The 20,167-nt window shown below is 46.7% G+C and overlaps 1 protein-coding gene across 2 annotated transcripts; it reads left to right on the forward strand.

The window, feature by feature from the left end:
* Positions 1-1,224: 1,224 nt before the first annotated feature.
* On the forward strand, positions 1,225-16,707 carry TSEN54 (tRNA splicing endonuclease subunit 54). 2 transcript variants are annotated; one of them, XM_073312135.1, is made up of 11 exons: positions 1,225-1,296; positions 2,134-2,298; positions 2,995-3,058; positions 3,216-3,299; positions 5,027-5,125; positions 5,650-5,702; positions 7,266-7,364; positions 9,339-9,988; positions 10,586-10,646; positions 11,769-11,885; positions 15,728-16,707. In XM_073312135.1, the coding sequence occupies exons 1-11, from the start codon at positions 1,256-1,258 to the stop codon at positions 15,876-15,878; spliced, it is 1,584 nt and encodes a 527-aa protein (XP_073168236.1). In that variant the 5' UTR covers positions 1,225-1,255; the 3' UTR covers positions 15,879-16,707. The 2 variants fall into 2 exon arrangements, with proteins under 2 accessions (XP_073168236.1, XP_073168237.1); XM_073312136.1 differs by lacking the exon at positions 3,216-3,299.
* Positions 16,708-20,167: the final 3,460 nt, after the last annotated feature.

Raw genomic sequence — 20,167 nt, forward strand, 5'->3', positions numbered from 1 at the left:
ATTGCTAAATTATTGCCAGTTGATGAGAGGGGTTAAGAAATTACTTTCAAATTATCACTCTCTCCTCAAGGATTGTCAACAATTCTTGAAAAAAATAGCTTGTCAAGAGCTGGTGAAGCACCGTACAGATGTTGACTTTCTTAATCCCATTTCCAATCTGGCCAGAACACCTAACTCTGTCAAGACTGCTTTGATTACAAGGAAATAAATTCACCATGGACCACAATCATGTCACTGGGAAAATGCTGGGTCTGATCCTGCTTCCATTAAAGTCAATTGTCTTTAATGGGAGTGTGATCAAGACCTTTTATATGGGCTTTGTCCTGATTTTGCTGCAAGAGGGATGTTAATTTTACAAGCTTTGATCACTACGGACCTGATGCTCTACTATCTTGCACATTGTGGAGTTGTTTATACCTGAGTGACCTGGGTGTAAGACATGACCACTGGTGTGAGGGGAGAATGCTGATGTGGTAGTATTCTGCACTCACTCTGCAGGAGCATCAGGACTGCAACAAATGTGAGGCTGTGACCGATCTTGAGCTGCTCCCCCCTCTATAAGGTGGGGATATTGATGGTCATGTATTTTCAGGAGGGGGGTTGTGGGGCCTCACTATAATGGGTCTGACCCCACAGAGCCTTCTGGTGGTGAGCATGTGGTGAGTCATGCCTTTTTTCAGGAGTGCGAAGGGATGAATATATCCATCTGTGAGTGTGCATGCAAAATGTAGTTGTGCAAATCATCATGTATGAGGGTGCATGACATGGAGCCTGAGATGCCTTTGTGCAGGACTCTGTGTACTGTGAATGAATGTTCATAGATGAGTATAAGCCCACATGTGAGCGTGAGCCAAAGACACTAGCATGCTCGGCTCTAACCCCCATCCCCAGCACTCCCTGAGATGTGGTCTCAGTGCAGGGATGGTAAGGGCCAGAGGGGCCAGTCCAGTCCAGGGGGGTCCTGTCTGCAGCTGAGGGTCTTGGCTCCCTGGAGGATAGTGTTAGGCTGTGGTGGCTCCCGCAGGCGGCACCAGTGAGCTGGCTCGCCCCGCTTAGGGGCGCTCTAAGGCCGGCAGCCTGGCCACTGCGACCCCCAAGGCCGGCCCGGCCTAGCTCTTGGTAAAGCTCAGGAACTTGGGCCGCACTAGGACCCAGGGGAAGCGCCTCCTCTCCCGGTACCCGTGCCGCACTAGGACCCCGCGGAGCTCTGCCGGCCTGCAGGGGAAGACAGAGCCTGGCCACGCCGAGCTGCCGGATGGAGCCCGAGCGGGAGCCCCGCGTGGGCCGCCTCTTCGGGTACAGGCAGGCGGGGGCTGGCCTGCGCTGGGCAATCGGGCTCCAGGGGCCCTTAACGGGGCAGCACCTCAGCCCCCGCCCCCGTGCTGCGAACGCCCCGGCACTGCGGGGAGGCGGCGGGTTAAAGGGCCAGTGTTGCGTCGTCGTCCCCCCCCGTGTGTGGACGTGGGGACCAGATAAAGGGGCAGCGCCCCTTCGCCCCCGCAGAGTGGGGCCCTGGTGGGGGTCCCCCAGAGGCCTATTTAGCCCATAGAGCAGGACCCCAGTGCGGCGGCGCTGCCAGCAGGGAGGGGGGAGGGAGTTTCCTGCCCCGTGACACGCTAGTTTGTTTGGACCTTGGGTGAAATCTGTTGCCCCTTGGCAGTGGGGCTGGCGGAGGGGCCTGGGCAGCCCTGCAGACCGTAGCGCCAGAGCAGGTGCCCAGCGTGGGCAGCTTCCCCCTGCCAGCGTGCTTCAACCCTGACCTGCGGAACCACAATCTGTGTGGCCATAGGCTAAGCTCAACCTCAGTGGCTTGGCCTCCCGGCTCCCAATGCCAGCCAAGGGGCCGGGTGCCAGGTGTGAACACTGTGACACAGACATCTGCCTGCTGGGCACTCGGCTGCCGTACCCCCTTAGTGCACAAAACCCCTTCCCACAGAGCCGTCACCTGGGAGTGTTTGGTTCCTGCTAGTCCCTTGGAGGAGGAAGGCAAGCTTGTTATCAACCCCCTGAGCTAGCCAGAGCGAGGTGGCCAGCATTCCCCTGCCCCCCTTTTGGGACTGCATCTTCAAGCAGCAGGAGTTTTTGGAAAGGAACTGCAGCCCAGATGTTCTCTTAACATTTAATCTCCCCCAGCCCAGCTGAGCTGCTGGCGGCTCGGACGCGTGACCGCAAGGTTCCTCAGTGTTCACACGGCCAGAAGGACTTCATCCCCAATAGCTCGGAAGAGCAGGCAAAGAGGCTACACCGGTGCCGGGAGGAGCACTGGCAGCTTCTGGCAGAGGAGCGTGTGGAGAGGCTGTAAGTTCCTTCATCTGGGCTGAGATCATGTTCCTCAGTGGCAACGCTGCTCTTGGGGCTCTTGCTGACTCTCAGGATGATCAGAGTGCATCAGGGAGAAGTCATGTCCTGGATGCTAATGATCTATTAATGCTGATAGTACAGTGGGTTTCTATAGCACTGTTCATTCAAGGCTCTTGCAGGAATATATTAAGGCCTTCTAGCATCCCTGTGAGTTAAACATCTTCCCATTTTACAGATGGAGTAGTTGAGACAGAGAGGTGACATGATTTATCTCTGCACACATGGCAAGCCCGCGATAGAACCCAAGACTCCTGTCTCCAAGTCACTTAAAATGCACTTCCTTTTAGAGCCACACTCCTCTTGCCAAGTCACTCTTTGTTCCCTCTCTGCAGTTCTGAAACGCCCCCCACAAGAGCATGTGCTTTGCTTTGTGTGTTGGAGACCGCAGTGTAGAGTGATTTCAGGAACTGCAGAATGTTACTGTACATTGTACTGTGGGCTCAGATGGGAAGCCTTTCTGGCAGGAGCGCTTTTAGCCTCAGAGAACTCCCTCTGGAAGTTTGCAACTTCCTATCCTGCTGCCTTCTCACATACTGATGGAGAGGAAGATTTATTAAATCATTACATTGAGGGGGAAAAGGAAGGGTGGGCTGATGTCTACTGATATGTGTTGGGTTTTTTTTAACTTCTCAGGGGAAGTTTGGTGAAAGCTGAATGGAAGCCACGAGAGGGCATCGTGGAGCTGAAATCCCCTGCGGTAAGTGGCGATGTTGTATGAGTTTGACACTGTCGCCTCCTGCTGGTAAATGCAGATTGTCTGTCTGATTTTTAATTTGTGTCCCAGTGTGGGAGAAAGCCTGGCTCTGAGTAGGGGATGGCTCCAGCACATCACAGATTTATCCTTTTGTTCCCAGGGGAAGTTCTGGCACACTATGGGGTTCACAGTGCATGGCAAACAGTGCCTACTGCCAGAGGAAGCCCTCTATCTACTGGAATGCGTGAGTAGGATGCCCAGGCTTGGGGGCAGTGGATTCTTTTTGAATAACACTGTTGCAGGAGCAATAGTAGCTGGGAAGGCAGAGAGAGCATTAGGATACCTGCAGTGGATCCTTCATCCTTCTCGATAGTTCAAGATCTTCCACTTGTGTATACTCTTAAGGACACAGTCTGAAACCGCATGGCACATGTTGGTCTCTACTACAATCTGAATAAACAATTGTCCTCAAAAGGCCCAATTCCTGACGGACTGGCTGTAGGTGATGAGATACAAAACCTTTCTACTCTAGGCCACTGGTTCAAAGAAGAGCCAGGGGGCCTGTGCCCTAAAGTAGCTGTCAACCCTTTCACGCTCTGGTGCAACATATCTTTCATTATTAGGGTTACCGCCTGCAGTACAAGGAAATAAATAACTGTGTAAAATGCACAGGGCACCCCTTTTCTTAGGGGCCAGCACCGCCCAGTGCTTTATTTGTGGAACAAAATCATATATTTTTATCCTGATGCATAATCGTTCATGTGGTTTTGGAACAAAATGTGTCCTTTATTATCTATGTAGATGATGTGGGATATTAGGCATCAAATCAGGTCCCTCTAGGTGAGGCAGCTGAGGTGTATTAGTGTGTGAGATGCATGTACATGTGTTTCCAGTGCTGTACTTGCTCTGTGGTTAAATGCCTGGCACCCCTTTCTGGCATATATTGCCAAACAGAAAGTCAAAGAGGGATGAGAGCAAAGAGACCAGTTTCTTTTCCTTTGCCCAGAGAATTCTCAGCCCTGATGCTCCCAGTTAAGGTTGGGTTGGCATTCTCTGTTCTTGAGGGACCTATGTGTTACCATTGAGAAATCCTATCAGCTCAAGACCGTCTATTCAAGTCTAAAGATGCACTTGTTTTGTTTTGATAAACTGTTGGATTCAGGACAGCAGATGGTCTCATTCAAACTCTGATTTCAAGGGCTTTTTTGATTTGGGGTTGTGATTTGCCAAGGGCTAGAGATCATAAGTGGCCTGATTTGAAAATGAAATTGTGCAGTTGGCCGCTGGACACAGAATCAAGTAGGTTTTAGAGACAGAAAAGACCTGCAAGATGCATCTACCCCGCGGGAGGCATATTTCCTAGTACTTTGTATTTTGTGGGCAACCAAATCAAGGTGGGAGAGGTTTAGCTTAAAATTAGCTAATGAGCAGGCCCCAATGTTAGAGAGACTAAGGCTGAGAGAAGCTGAGTGCCCATAGCCACCTCTGAGGTCATTGGGGATTGTGGGTGCTCAACATATTTCAGGAGCTAGCCCAGGTTATTGCCAGTTATTTTTTGATTACACAGCAATGTATAAACAGTGAATACACAGCTTATGCCCAAATACATTTATTAGTCTCTAAGGTGCCACAAGGACTCCTCGTTGTTACAGCAATGTGTGTGCTTGCATGGGAAGGCCCAACTTAGTAAGTTTTGTGGCAGTGCTGACCAATGCTAACTCCACCCCATTAGACCCAATATAGAGGGAGCGTGCCACTGTGCACTTGAGAATAAGCTGGCATCACAGATTTGTAGGAGAGAAGTTACATTAAAATAATTTGATACTTAAGAAGCACCAAGCTGGAGTTTGAGTCAAAAGCAGCTGGATGCTGGGACCAGCTATTGAGACCACAAGGAAGGAATGGGCCTGGACCCTGCAATACTGGTTTCCTGCAACCTGTGGTTCCTAAACCCCAGCTTCTGTTTTTCAGGGCTCTATTCAGCTCTTTTACAGGGACCTGCCCTTGTCCATACAAGAAGCCTATGAGACCCTGCTGTCCCAAGGGACGGTGAGCCTGCTGCAGTACCAGGTGTGCACAAAGGATTTGACATCAGTAGTGATCATAGGAGTGGGTAAGGGGTGGTTACAGGTCACCTATTCAGATGGTGGTGGGAGTCTACAATTTAGGGAGGGGGGTGCAGTTTATTTATTTATTTATTTATTTATTCCACCACTATATCACTGGAGGCCCAGGAGGCATTTGGCACTTTTTGGGTGCTGTAGCAAGCTGGGCATTTGTGCCAGTCAGATTCTCCATGTGGATGATCACTCCCACAGCCATGCTGGCTCTCAAGCCATGCAGAGTCCCAGCCAGATTTGTGGTGCTTTGGCATCTAATGAAGTTTTACCCATATGATCTCTCTTGTACTTTTTGTGGAGAGAATACTGGAGTCTAGGCACACTCTATGCTTAGCTGTCTTTGGTCTGAATCAGTCATTCAGATAGTATCTAACTCAGCTTGCCATATGATACAGAAAGAGAATGCTGATTGATGTTTTTGTTTTTTTTTTAAGGTGATCATTTCACATTCTTGGTTTTCTTTGCTCTTTTAAGGTGTTCAGCCACTTGAAGAGACTGGGTTACATTGTGCTGAGATTCTGCCCCAGGTATCTGGCTTTTCCTTTCCTCACCCCTTCTTGCTGCTGTCTTTCAGAGCCCATGCTGGAATGTCCCAGATGCAGGGCAAAGAGGAGGTGCTCTGCTCTCCTAGGCTCCCCTTTGCTATAGTGGGCTTGCTTCTTCAGATCCACTGCTCCGGCACAGGAGGCCTACGAATCTTCGTAGGGGTCTGGGAATCTCTAGATGTGATTCTTAGTTGGCAGATGAAGCCTGAGCTGAGCCAGTAATTCCCTTGTATGGTGGAAGCCATGATCATAGAATCATAGAATATCAGGGTTGGAAGGGACCTCAAGAGGTCATCTAGTCCAACCCCCTGCTCAAAGCAGGACCAATCCCCAACTAAATCATCCCAGCCAGGGCTTTGTCAAGCCTGACCTTAAAAATATCTAAGGAAGGAGATTCCACCACCTCCCTAGGTAACGCATTCCAGTGTTTCACCACCCTCCTAGTGAAAAAGTTTTTCTTAATATCCAACCTAAACCTCCCCCACTGGAGCTCTGCTCCAGCTCCAGGCAAAAACCTGCAGCTCCACTGCTCTGGAGCTGCTCCGTGCTCCAGCTCCAGGCTCTGCTCCAAAGCCCTGCTTTAAACATTCAACGGCTCCTCAGCCTTAGGGAAAGTATTGTCATTTGCTTGGTCCAGTGGACAGGGCGGTGGACTGGGAGTTAGGAGACCTGGATTCCATTCCCAGCTCTGCCACTGACCTGCTGTGGCCGTAGACAAGTCACTTCATCTTCCTGTGCCTCTGTATGTTTGTCTGGTCTAGTTAGACTAAAAGCTCTTTGGAGCAGGGATTCTCTCTTGCTTTGTGTTTGTATAGCAGCTGGCATGATAGGGCCCTGATCTTGTTTGGGACCTGTAGGCACTACCATAATACAAATAATAATAGCAAGTATATTATGAGGTAGCATTTACTGTGCAGCACTTACATTGTAAGCTCTCTGGGGGCACTTTTTGTTTGCTGTTTGTACAGTGTCTAGCACTATGGGGCCCTCATCCATAACTACTAGTGCCCATAGGTTCTCCTTCAATACAAATGATAAATAATAGTCACTGAGACCTGCAGGTGGCTCCCCGCTTCTTCTCCTTATAGAGATGTCACAGATAAATCACCTGGATGAATTGAGGCTTTCCAGCCCTCAGGACCCTAGAGGGTTTTTTTCCCTTTAACCTCTTGGATGCTCTAATTCCATGTAAGCATCCCACACTTGAGTCCCGAGACCTGCATCCCCCAAGATCATTGGCTCAGATGAAGTGGAGCGGTCTCTGAGTGTGGCTTGCATTCCGGCACTTCAAGGGTTATGCACCAAAAACGGTACAACAGACTTTCTTATTGTTCAGATGGGACGTGGGTGCATGAGTAATGGGACTGGACAAGTGACTCGGGGTGGGGAGATTCTTTCTGCTGTCCTAGTCCTCCTTGCAGCAGTTTCCATAGCCAGTGAGAAGCTTTTGCTGTTACATTTACCTACGGCTTTACTTGGAAGAGATTTTCTAACACTGCCAATCTCTCTCTCCCTTAATCCCTTTGTCTCTCTGCCTCATTACAGTGCTGTCCCATCTCAATACGAGAGGCAGCTGAATCTGGACAGTTTTCGCAAGAGCGCTGGAAAATGCCATCGCAAAAGGAAGAGGAGCTCCAGCTCCCGGTAAAGGAAAACAGACACGTTGTGGCAAGCCCTAGATGGACTAACTCATGTTCTGGGCCACAGCTAAAAATGTTGCTCGCTGTCCATTCCATCTAAGGGCAAGAAACAAACAGGTCCCCACCAGCCTCAGCCTGTTGGTCCCTGCAAGTTGTCTCGGGTGCTGGTTCTGAGTTTAGTAATCTGACTGAATGTCATTGGAAACAGTATTCAGGTGATCAGATCCCGATCAATTCACAACACATCTTTTACAATGGATGCATTCATGGCTTTTCTTCCCCTCCCCATGCCCTCTGTTCCCCCAGTATTGTGTTGGAGCCCCGGCTCATACATCACTATGTCACTACAAAATCTCCTACCCCTCGTCCCCCAGGTAAATTGCCTGAAAGCAACTGGTGTTTCACTTCCACCCAAACACTTCAGGGGTTGTAGTGACCCTTTGCAATGTATTCCCCTTATCACAGCCACTGTTACAAGGGCTGAACTGAGCTTGGGGGCAGATTGTCTGGTTAGTCCCATCTGCTGATGGTGGTCGGTGTGTGAGATCCTTGAATGGAAAGAGAGAGGTCTATATATGAGAAGCAAATTGCAGGAAACTCCTCTCTCCTTTTCACATCTAAAGAAATAAGGCACCATTAAAGGAGCTCTGAAAAAGGACTGATCAGCAGCCATGGAAGAACAGAAGCCTTCTAGTGTTAATTCTAGTATGGTTAAGCTCTTTAGGGCAGGGACCAGTTTTTTTTGTTCTGTGTTTGTACAGCACCTAGAACAATGATGTCCATGATGGCAGCCCTGAGGCACTACCACAATGCAAATAATAATACATTATTATTTATTAACACAATTAGCAGTAGGTGGCACCACAGACTTAGAAACAGGGAAGGGCAGAATAATCAGTCTAGGTCACTCTTGGTGCAGAAGTGTTTTTCAAACACATTAATGCGGTATGGGTTATGATGCAATTTCAGAAAGCCATTCGAGGTAAAACTGTGGACTTATGAACTAGCCTTTCAGGTCTGGAGACCTGGGATCAAATCTTGTGTAACAGTTTCAGCCCAAAAAGAAAAGGAGGACTTGTGGCACCTTAGAGACTAACCAATTTATTTGAGCATGAGCTTTCGTGAGCTACAGCTCACTTCATCGGATGCATGCAGTGGAAAATACAGTGGGGAGATTTTATGCACAGAGAACGTGAAACAGTGGGTGTTACCATACACACTGTAAGGAGAGTGATCAGGAAAGGTGAGCTATTACGAGCAGGAGAGGGAAAAAAACCCTTTTGTAGTGACAATCAAGGTGGGCCATTTCCAGCAGTTGACAAGAACGTGAGGAACAGCATGGGGGGGAAAATAAACATGGGGAAATAGTTTTACTTTGTGTAATGACACATCCACTCCCAGTCTTTATTCAAGCCTAATGTAATGGTGTCCAGTTTGCAAATTAATTGCAATTCAGCAGTCTTTCAGCCCAGTTCCCGGAGAATTTTATATCTTTGTTTTAAACCCACTCCATTCCACTGGTACATTTGTCAGTGCCTGCTCAGGGCTGGAATAGCAGAGGTGGGGGCTGCCGGACGTGCTTGAGGGCATGGGTAGAACAGTGTGAGGAGGAACCAAGATGGGAATAGCAGGGGGTGCTCTAGGTCAGGACTGTGGTGTGTTTACAGAGCTGTGTGGGACACTTGCATTGCATTTCCTGCTTCTGTGTTTGTCTTTAGCTAGCACTATCCATCCATCACTCTGAGAAGCACCAAAATGGTGCAGAATACTTCACACAAGCAAAAAGACCCTAGTTCTAAGGAAGAGCCTGTTAATGAGGGTGTGTAGGCCCCTTCCTGGGCTCCCAGTATCCTAGCCTTCTCCCCTTCTCATGCTCAGGGACCACACTGTTTTTGTTACCCATGGAGGGGGGCAAAATCTGCTGAAAGGACTTCAAGAGAGCAAAATTCTGAATTTTAGCCCCTTTTTCTGTTTTAAGGTTACAAGACAAGAAACCAAAGGCATCTGGGAATCCTCCAGAAGGTGAAGAGACCCCAGAAAAGGCCAGTGACAGCTGTGGCGGTCCCAGTCACCCAGCCTCTGGAGGGAGCTGTTTGTCAGAGAAGTCAAAAGAGTCAGATCCTGTCAGTGGAGATGGGGAGTCAGCCCAAGTTCCCACTGATGCAGTACAACTCAGCAAGCCCCCCAGTCTCTCAAAAGCTCAGGCTGGAGACTATGGGAAGGCTGCTGGGAACAGCTGCAGTGACACCCACCTGCCCCGTTGGGACTTCACCAGAATCGCCTTCCCCAACATGGCTTCTGACTGCCCACACACCTTCCTGCCACAGCCTGATGAGAGACTGCTCCCGGAGAATGTAGTTGGGCGGGAGGCTGACGCCACCCGCTGGCGCAAGCTGGTCAACCAAAAGCGTGAGAAGTTGTCACGGAAGGAGCGGGAGCAGCGGGAGAGGGAGAGCAGATACAAGAGCAGCATCAATGCAGACAGGAAGGTGAGGCGCTGCTCCAACTGGCAGGAGTACAAGGAGCTTCTGAAGCAGAGGAGCCAGCGGAGGGCAGGGAGGCGGCCTTCGCACCTGTGGAACCAGCCTGTCACCCCGCTGGTGAAGCCGGATCAAGTGGCCTCAGCAGGTATCTGACCTGGAAGAAAAGCCCTTAACACATCTTGGCCAATTGGTGACCCACATGGGGTGTCGTGACCCATTGCGAGTATGTGGGGGGAGGGATTGCTCACCACGGACCACCTGGGAGCAATTAGTGGGAACAGAAGGAAGGGAAATGTAGGCTGAATATCAGAACAAACATCCTAACTGTGAGGGGGAAGAGTTACCTATGGGAAGCAGAGGAAGCCTCATGGCATCGGCCTGGACGAGCAGAGCATAGAATGGCCCTGCACTGGCCAGGGGAGAGACTAGACAGCACTTTCCAGCTCTCTTCTGTGACCCATTAGGCTGTTTTCCATCTGGAATTAGGTGGGAGCAGGGCAGTCCCTGCTGGCGCTGAGGCTGTGTATTTGCCCTGGCAAGTTAAGGAGAAGGGACAGGGGAAGTAAAAATCATTGAAGTAGCAAGAGGATGGGAGGGTGATGTGGCTGCCTTGTCGAAGCAGGGAGGCTCAGAGGGGAGGTGCGAAGCGCTCCGAGTCTAACCTGGACTGGGCAAGAGTGTAGAGAAGATTTCACAGACTGAACTAAAGAGTCTGAACCTTTCCTGTTCTTTCTTCCACCAGCTGCTGTCCTCCAGCAGATCAGTGTGCTGCAACCTTCCCACATCCTGGATGGAGCCTTCCGGTTAGTATTGAGCCAGCAGATTGTAGGGAAGATGGGTCTAACTCACCAAAACATTGTCCTTCCTCATGTGATTTGTTCTCCACAATGGCTTCAGAACTGCCTAATGTACCTGGTGCATGGGAGCAAAAAGAACTTCCCAGTGCTCCTCCCGTGGGCTGGGTACATCCTTACTGAGGGGCTGGCATGTACATGCCATGTCACCATGCAGGAGCTGCAGCAGAGTCCATCAACAAATCAGTTATGTTCCAGGCTGATTACAGCACTGGTGTATAAGCTCTTATTAGACTGCATGGGCAAAGTCCATCATACTGCAGTGAACCTTTCATTCCTTACATTCCCTCTCTGCACTGAGGCCTACTAATGTCATAGGCTTTCAGTGCTCTATCAATGTGTGTTTTGTCCCTGGGATGCTCTTCCATCCCAGCTGCAGGCTGTGGAGTTGAATGAGATTTTAAAATCAAATCCCCCAACCTTCTGGCTGTGCTCCTATCTGGGAGGAGTTGTGTGATGGTTGTGCACAGGTCTGTGGTAAACAAACATTGCACACTAGTAGTTTGCACTAGTGCTATGATGCAGATGGGTATCCAAGCAGCCTGCTTTGTGTTTGGATCTACTGGAGTGTGCACCTCCGCTTGGGATGCCTGCACCGTGGGGCACAGAGAGAGAGTAGCATGCAAGGTGTGGGTGCTGGAGCTGGCCTATTAGTGCACAGGCCTTGCATCAGGAAGCTTGGGAAGCTGTGTGTGGTTCTCCACTTCACATGGAAATGGTGCTAGTTGGTTAAGGAGTTGCTCTGTAGTGGGGGCTTGTTCCCAAGGGGGCTCATAATCTTTCAGGATGAAGCACTTAGGGTCTTATCCAAAGCCCACTGCCATCAGTGGGAGTCTCTGCATTAACTTCAGTGGATTTTGGATCAGACCCTTCCAGAATAACTCCAGGACTGGCCGTTTTGCCTAAGAAGGAAGATTCTAAATGGTCCCTGGGAAGCAAAGGACCTAGGGTTTTAGGTAGGCCGACTTAAAGACTTTGTTTCGCTCCTTGCTCTGATGCATCTGCAGCCTGGGAGGTGACAGAGTCCCGTGATGTGTCATTCCAAGTATGCATGTGTATCTCATCCTACAGGCTGCAGGAGGATACGGAGGGTATGAAGATAAACTTCAGTGTGTATCAAGCAGATGCAGTTGCCAACTTCAAGAAGAACGACCCTGGGAAGCCGTATGCCAGGATGTGTGTGCGGAGGTACTGGCCATGTACCCTGGCTGTTATTAATGAGTGTTTCTGTGTGCAATTATTTGAAGTGCCCTGTATTGCTGCTATGGAAATTTAAGCCTAGTGGAAAGTTACTGACTGCAGGATCTTGTGTATTTGCTGGATTATCAGGCAGTTTTCATTTAAAACGGCCCTGCCAAGATTTTCCCACATTTTCTCCCCCACCTTGTTGGAATCTGTTGCCTGGTCACCCTCCACCCCAGCCTCGGACCCTGATCCTACTTTGGGTTGTCATCATATTGCAGCTTAAATGGTGCTGGTATTATTATTTAGTATTTTTATTACTATAGCACTTAGGAGTCCTGGACGTGGCCCAGGACCTCATTGTGCTAGGCAACGTACAAATGTAGAACAAAAAGACAGACCATGCCCCAAAGAGCTCACTATTTAAGTAGAAACAAGAAGTAACTTTATACTATTTAACTGAGATACCATGTCCTGGTTCACAGAGGCTGTTGGTAACTGTCCTCCCAAAGCAAGAAGCAGCTGGAACATAAGGACCACAATATTGACCCTTTGGCCCTGGTCCTGCAATGAGCCCTGTGCAGCAGATCCCTCAGCCTGTGCAAATCTCCAAGGGCTATGTATGGATATAGGGCTGCACTTGCCTAGAACTTATTGCAGGATCAGTACCATGCAGATTGGTTGAAACTGTAGTAAAGATCAGAATTATCAGACACACAGATGAACACAACATGTTGGAGAAGAGTTAACATGGCTTTTGTAAAGGGGAATCATGCCTCCCCCGTGTTGTATTCTTTGAAGGGGTCAACAAATGTGGACAAGGGTGATCTAGTGAGTATAATGTACTTGAGCTTTCAGAAAGCCTGAGACAAAATCCCTTACCAAAGGCTCTCAAGCAAAGTAGGCAGTTCTAGGATAAGAGGGAAGGTCCTGTCATGCATCAGCAAGTGGTTAAAAGATCGGAATCAAAGGATAGGAATTAGGGCTGTCATGCGATTAAAAAAATTAATTGTGCTATTAATCGCACTGTTAAACAATAGAATGCCATTTATTTAAATATTTTTGGGTGTTTTCTACATTTTCAAATATACTGATTTCAATTACAACACAGAATACAAAGTGTACAGTGCTCACTTTATGTTTATTTTTGGTTACAAGTATTTGCACTGTAAAAAAAAAAAAAACCCAGTATTTTTCAGTTCACCTAATATAAGTACTGTAGTGCAATCTCTTTATCATGAAAGTTAAACTTACAAATGTAGAATTATGTAAAAAAAAAAAACAAAAAACCTGCATTCAAAAATAAAACAATGTAAAATTTTAGAGCCTGCAAGTCCACTCACTCCTACTTCTTGTTAAGACAATCGCTCAGACAAACAAGTTTGTTTACATTTGCAGGAGATAATACTGCCCGGTTCTTGTTTACAAAGTCACCTGACGGTGAGAACAGGCGTTCTCATGGCACTGTTGTAGCCAGAATCACAAGATATTTACATGCCAGATGCACTAAAGATTCATATGTCCCTTCATGCTTCAACCACCATTCCAGGGGACATGCGTCCATGCTGATGATGGATTCTGCTTGATAAGAATCCAAAGCAGTACGGACCGACACATGTTCATTTTCATTATCTGAGTCAGATGCCACTAGCACAAAGTTGATTTTCTTTCTTGGTGGTTTGGGTTCTGTAGTTTCCATGTTGGAGGGTTGCTCTCTTAAGACTTCTGAAAGCATGCTCTACACCGTGTCCCTCTCAGATTTTGGAAGGCACTTCAGATTCTTAAACCTTGGGTCAAGTGCTGTAGCTATCTTTAGAAATATCACATTGGTACCTTCTTTGCATTTTGTGAAATCTGCAGTGAAAGTGTTCTTAAAATGAACAACATGTGCTGGGTCATCATTCAAGACGGCTATAACATTAAATATATGTCAGAATGTGGGTAAAACACAGAGCGGGAGACATACAGTTCTCCCCAAGGAGTTCAGTCACAAATTTAATTAACACATTATTTTTTTAATGCGCGTCATCAGCATGGAAGCATGTCCTCTGGAATGATGGCCAAAGTATGAAGGGGCATACGAATGTTTAACATATCTGGCACATAAATACCTTGCAATGCTGGCTGCAAAAGTGCCATGCAAATTCCTGTTCTCACTTTCTGGTGACGTAAATAAGAGGAGGCATTATCTCCTGTAAATGTAAACAAACTTATTTATCTTAGTGATTGGCTGAACAAGAAGTAGGACTGAGTGGACTTGTAGGCTCTGAAGTTTTACATTGTTTTGTTTTTGAGTGCAGTTATGTAACAAAAAAAATCTACATTTGTTAAGTTGCACTTTCACGACCAAGATTGCACTAGTACTTGTATGAGGTGAATTGAAAAATACTATTTCTTTTGTTATCATTTTTACAGTGCAAATATTTGTAATAAAAAATAATATACACTTCAATTTCAATTTCTACATTTTCATATATATTGTATTGTGTTGTAAAACAAAAATATTTAATACATTTCAATTGGTATTCTATTGTTTAACGATGCAATTAAAATGGTGATTAATCACGATTAATTTTTTTGAGTTAATCGCGTGAGTTAGCTACGATTAAGCGAGAGCCCTAGTAGGAATAAATGATCAGTTTTTCACAGTGGAGAGAGGTAAATAGCAGGGTCCCCAAGGATCTGCATGGGGACCGGCGCTGTTCAACACATTCATAAATGATCTGGGAAAAGGGGCAAACAGTGAGATGGTAAGGTTTGCATATGATACAATTATTCAAGATTGTACAGGTTGACTGGGCAACAAAATGGCAGATAATTCAATATTGATAAATGCAGAGTATTCCACATTGCCAAGCATCATCCCAACTATACATACAAAATGGTGGGGTCTAAATTAGCTATTGCCACTCAAGAAAAAGATCTTAGAGTCATCATGAATAGTTCTCTGAAAACATCTGCTCAGTGTGCAGCAGCAATCAAAAAAGCTAACAATGTTCAGAATCATTAGGAAAGGGATGGATAAGACAGAAAATATCATAATGCCAGTATATAAATCCATCGTACGCCTATACCTTGAATACTGCATGCAGTTTTACTCGTTCCATCTCCAAAAAGATGTTGTAGAATGGGAAAAAGTACAGAGAAGGGCAACAAAAATGACTAGGCGTATGGAACAACTTCCATTTGAGGAGAGATTAAAAAATTTTGGAGTGTCCAGGTTAAAAAAGAGACATCTAAGGGTGGGATATGATGGAGGTCTATAAATCATGAATAGTGTGGAGAAAGTGAATAGGGAAGTGTTCTTTCCTCTTCACGTAACAAGAACTAGGGGTCACGCAATGAAATTAATAGGCAGCAAGTTTAAAACAAATATAAGTACTACTTTAGGTAATGCATAGTCAACCTGTGGAACTCGGTGCCAAGGGATGGCCAAAGGATAACTGGGTTCAAAAAAGAATTAAATAAGTTCATGGAGGATAGGTCCATCAAGCGCTATTAGCCAAGATGGTCATAGATGCAACTCTGTATTATGTGTTTCCCTAAACTTCAGACTATCAGTAGCTGGAACTGGACAACGGGATGTATCCCTTGGTAAATTGCCCTGTTCTGTTCGCTCCGTCTGAAGCATCTGGCACTGCCACTGTTTGAAAACAGGATACTGGGCTAGATGAGCCATTGATCTGACCCAGTATGGCTGTTTTTATGTTCATATTAAATATGGAGCAAGCCCTTGGAGTGTATTTTTGCCGCTCGGTGGGTGTCTCTGATAGACAACACTCACCAGGGTGGCTGGTCTTGTAAATATTCCGATAGTTTGAGAGAGACTGGCTTTCTTCCTTTTGCAGGTTTGACGAGCAGATCCCATCCCTGCGGGCACTGAAGCAGCTTGCCTATCAGAGCGAGGATGTCCCGGTGGTCTTTGCACTGGTGGACAATGGAGACATTGCTTTTTATTCTTTCAAGGAATTCAAGCTGCCTGTTGATATTTATCACTGAACTTATCATCCCTTAAAGAAATGGCTTTGGGGAAAAGTGTGAGGGACTTTACTCAAGACGTAATTTCTTGATTCATGGACTATTATATCAAATAGAATCTCTGATAACCAGTCTGCGTGCAGGAGAGGTAACCACCTTATCCACTGCTACAGGCCTCAGCCAGCTAGGAACTAGCTCATTCGTAAAAGCAAGATACACTCCAAACAAACAAGCATGATGTTCTGTGCTTTAGTAGGGCCCCTCCTAGTTGGAGCACGCACTGCTTTGTTCTTTAATCCACTGGTTCTTCAGCTCTTATCATCCTCTGGACCACTTCCCCATGACATTCTCTTTGTCTTTGTGGGCCTTTAGAACAAACTTCACTGGCAATCCACACGTGGTATTCTGAGAACCACTGGGCTAGGCCAGTCTGAATACAACATAAGAATGGTTTAAGAACCACTGCTGTAGATGAATCAGACTCATAAACTAACCAGGACAGTCAATGGTATAGCAAGCCTCTGTTACTCTACTGCACCAACACCCATCTAATAAAATCCTTAGCAAACTATTGGTGTGATAGAAATAAAGGCACTGCAAAAGAACTCTTCTACAGAAATGATGATGCTGGCTTTGCCTTGGTATTTGTATGCCAGCAGGAGATAGTAGTCCTGGGCGAATGCTCCTTGCCGGTAATAGAGCTGCTTTGCTTTGTAAGCCAGTGGAGTCACAGAGAGCCATGTAGTCACTGCAGAGGAACATGCTAACATTGTATTATGGTGTTTGCGTTGAGATGTGTCATTGCGAGACGGCATCATCCCCTATTAAAACTACAGCACACACAGCGTCACGACATCTCACCATCGCAGTAATGTGACCCCATTTCCATTTGACGCCCTTTCTCCTGGATGCAGGAACACGTTTCTCACTCTCTCTTGCAAGTGAGAGGAGCTCTGATTAAACCTGCAAATTCCCCATGAGCTGAGCCTGGTAGTTCTGTGGGTCTAGCGCTCCAGGCTGAGGATCACTGTCCTAAGCATTGATGATATCACCCAATTGCCTTCCACCATTGTCAGCATGGGAATCCTTCCCCTGAATCTCCTGATACCAAACTCTTTAACGTCTATGCAAAAATGCCAGTGTGACTAGTACTAGAAAGTCCTGGTCTGTGGCTAAAAGGGACTTCTAACACTACTGGGCTCAGGGTTCAGCTTTCTTAAGAAGTGTTACAGAAAATGTTTTAGATACATTTTATTTGATACAGAATGTTTGGGTGTTTTGTTTTTTTTTGGAGGGTTGGAGGCTAAAGTAATAAAAAAAGCCTTACTCCTGCTCAGGGGCTTGCATTGTTGGAAATTTATTTATTAGTGTTTCTGTGAAAATTGATCAGTAGTGTCTTGTCCTGTGAGAGGGCAGCCTGCGGAACTGCGCTGTCGCTGAATGCAGTCCTACAGAGCCAGAGACCCTGTGAGTCCATGCACGATCCTTGGGGCATGGAATCCTAATGCTGTGCTGCTGTAAGCTTGGTACATCTTCCTTGTGTATTGCCACACGTGCCACAGTGAGGTGGCAGAGGCTCGTGCCCTGATTGCTTTGTTTATCCCTGTGATTAGTTGACATGTTGGCCTAAATCATCAGCTGGTGTAAGTGGGCATAGCTTCACTGACTTCAGTAGAGAAGATGCTGATTTGCTCCTGTTGAGGTTCTGAATTAATATTTACCCTCTTTCTCCCTGTACCCCCAATGCACCTTCCTAGCCACTAGAAGGAAATAAGGGTGCCTCTGCCTGCTTGGGGGATGCGAAGGGCTGGACAAGGTTGGTGGCAGCTCCATTCTGCTTATTCAGCATTCTTCCATGTTTCAGGCAGTGTGGGGAGAGCTCCTGTGATCTGCCTGTTCTTAGATAGAGCAAAAAGAGCTCAAAATTTATTCCTGGAGTTAGGCAGACCCAACTCCCGTTGATGTCAAAGTTGCACTTTCTTACTCCAAGGCAAAATTTGATGGACTCCACAAGAGCTATAGGATGAGTTTCTCTGGGGTAGACAAGACTCTCTGACTCAGCACGAAACAATTACAATCTAATAATCACTTTGGGAAGGATTGAGAAACTGTAGCTGTATTGCTCAGCTGCTTTGGATGCCTGTACAAGAATTGGAGCACAAAGCAGATGGATATCCAGACTCTCCTCCTGCCCATGCCACTGAACAATCTGACGTTGCAGCAAGATGGCAGCAGAAGGCTAGAAAGGGGCATGTTAATTAAAATCTCTTTTGAAATACAGCTGAAAAGTGGCCACTTTGTGGAATTTGTCCCATAGGGTCAATGCCTGTTGCAGCATCATACCATGGCAACCTACAAAAAGTTTTGACTGGGCAGTGGAGTGCCATTCTGCAGCAGTGTGGCATGATAGCATGTATTTTGGACCAGTTAATGTCCTCTCACATTAGGACATGTGATGAAGCCACATACCTTGGTGTTTCTAGCAATCCTGGTGCTTCTAGCTATATGATCTTTCCAAGGGTGCTGACGAGAATGTGTTCAACTTTCTCTAAAGGTTTACAAAACCAAAACCAAAAAAGTGAATGATAGGGTCATTTCCTGTGTCTAGCTTTACTCTTCATGCTAACACATCAGTCCTCATACTACTGGAGCCGTCTGTAGGAAAACAAGATGAAAAGGGCAGAATCCCATGGAGGAATGGTCCCTTCAGCTCCATCATTCTGTGAGAACTAAATTTCTCCATCCCCTTTATTTCTTTGCCTCCTCCAGGTCACCTCTGTGGCCTAGCTACCTCCAAGTCTGTGACTCATCACAGGCATAAGTATAAATCATTACTTAATCATCAGCCAATCAGCTTTGTCCACCTATGAACAATGCAAGAATCTTTTATGCAGGGATAGATTTGAACATATACCTCATTGTGAAGTAGGGATGTGCACCTGTGTGCCCCATAAATTGACTGTCCCTGTGGAGGGAAAGGGACATTGTTAAAATTCCCTTTTGTCTGACAATAAAAAAGAAAAGGAGGACTTGTGGCACCTTAGAGACTAACCAATTTATTTGAGCATAAGCTTTCGTGAGCTACAGCTCACTTCATCGGATGCATACTGTGGAAAGTGTAGAAGATCTTTTTATACACACAAAGCATGAAAAAATACCTCCCCCCACCCCACTCTCCTGCTGGTAATAGCTTATCTAAAGTGATCACTCTCCTTACAATGTGTATGATAATTAAGGTGGGCCATTTCCAGCACAAATCCAGGGTTTAACAAGAACGTCTGGGGTGGGAGGTAGGAAAAAACAAGGGGAAATAGGTTACCTTGCATAGTGACTTAGCCACTCCCAGTCTCTATTCAAACCTAAGATAATTGTATCCAATTTGCAAATGAATTCCAATTCAACAGTTTCTCGCTGGAGTCTGGTTTTGAAGTTTTTTTGTTGTAATATCGCAACTTTCATGTCTGTAATCATTTGACCAGAGAGATTGAAGTGTTCTGCGACTGGTTTATGAATGTTATAATTCTTGACATCTGATTTGTGTCCATTTATTCTTTTACATAGCGACTGTCCAGTTTGACCAATGTACATGGCAGAGGGGCATTGCTGGCACATGATGGCATATATCACATTGGTGGATGTGCAAGTGAACGAGCCTCTGATAGTGTGGCTGATGTTATTAGGCCCTGTGATGGTGTCCCCTGAATAGATATGTGGGCACAGTTAGCAACGGGCTTTGTTGCAAGGATAGGTTCCTGGGTTAGTGATTCTCTTGTGTCCACAAGTAACACCTGAGATCACTGTTGCAAAGAGATGTTGCAGTTTGCTGGCTGCATTTGATACCCACTTTTGCATACATCCCCTTCTCACAATCTACCCAGTATAGTTCGTTTCCCCTAACGTTAGTGCTGGTAAGATGAGGGCAATATATATATATATATTTTAAATAGAAAGATGTCCCTGGGAAAGCAGGTGGGCTGGTGGGTGCGAAGGGGCTGGTGTATTACCAGAAATGACCTTTACCTCCTTTTTGGAGACGAGCTAGCTGCCACGTTGCCCACACTCTGCCTGGCACCTTTCCTTACCCTAGCAGATGTGTGTAGCACCATGCAGTTAGGGCTGAGTTGTCCTGTGCCATGTAACCCCTGTGCTTTAGAGCCTGGCTCCGATCTCAAACGGGTGTGAATTAGGAGTTGCCCCGTTTACACTAGGGCAGTTATACTGGTGTGAGACTGGAAGGGGCTCAGGGAGCAGGGTCCGGTGCTGGGCGGGGTGCAGCCTAGCGGCTATTGCTTCCCTGGGCGCGGATGGAA

This window comes from Lepidochelys kempii, chromosome 14, assembly GCF_965140265.1.
Source record: "Lepidochelys kempii isolate rLepKem1 chromosome 14, rLepKem1.hap2, whole genome shotgun sequence".
Classification (NCBI taxonomy): domain Eukaryota; kingdom Metazoa; phylum Chordata; order Testudines; family Cheloniidae; genus Lepidochelys; species Lepidochelys kempii.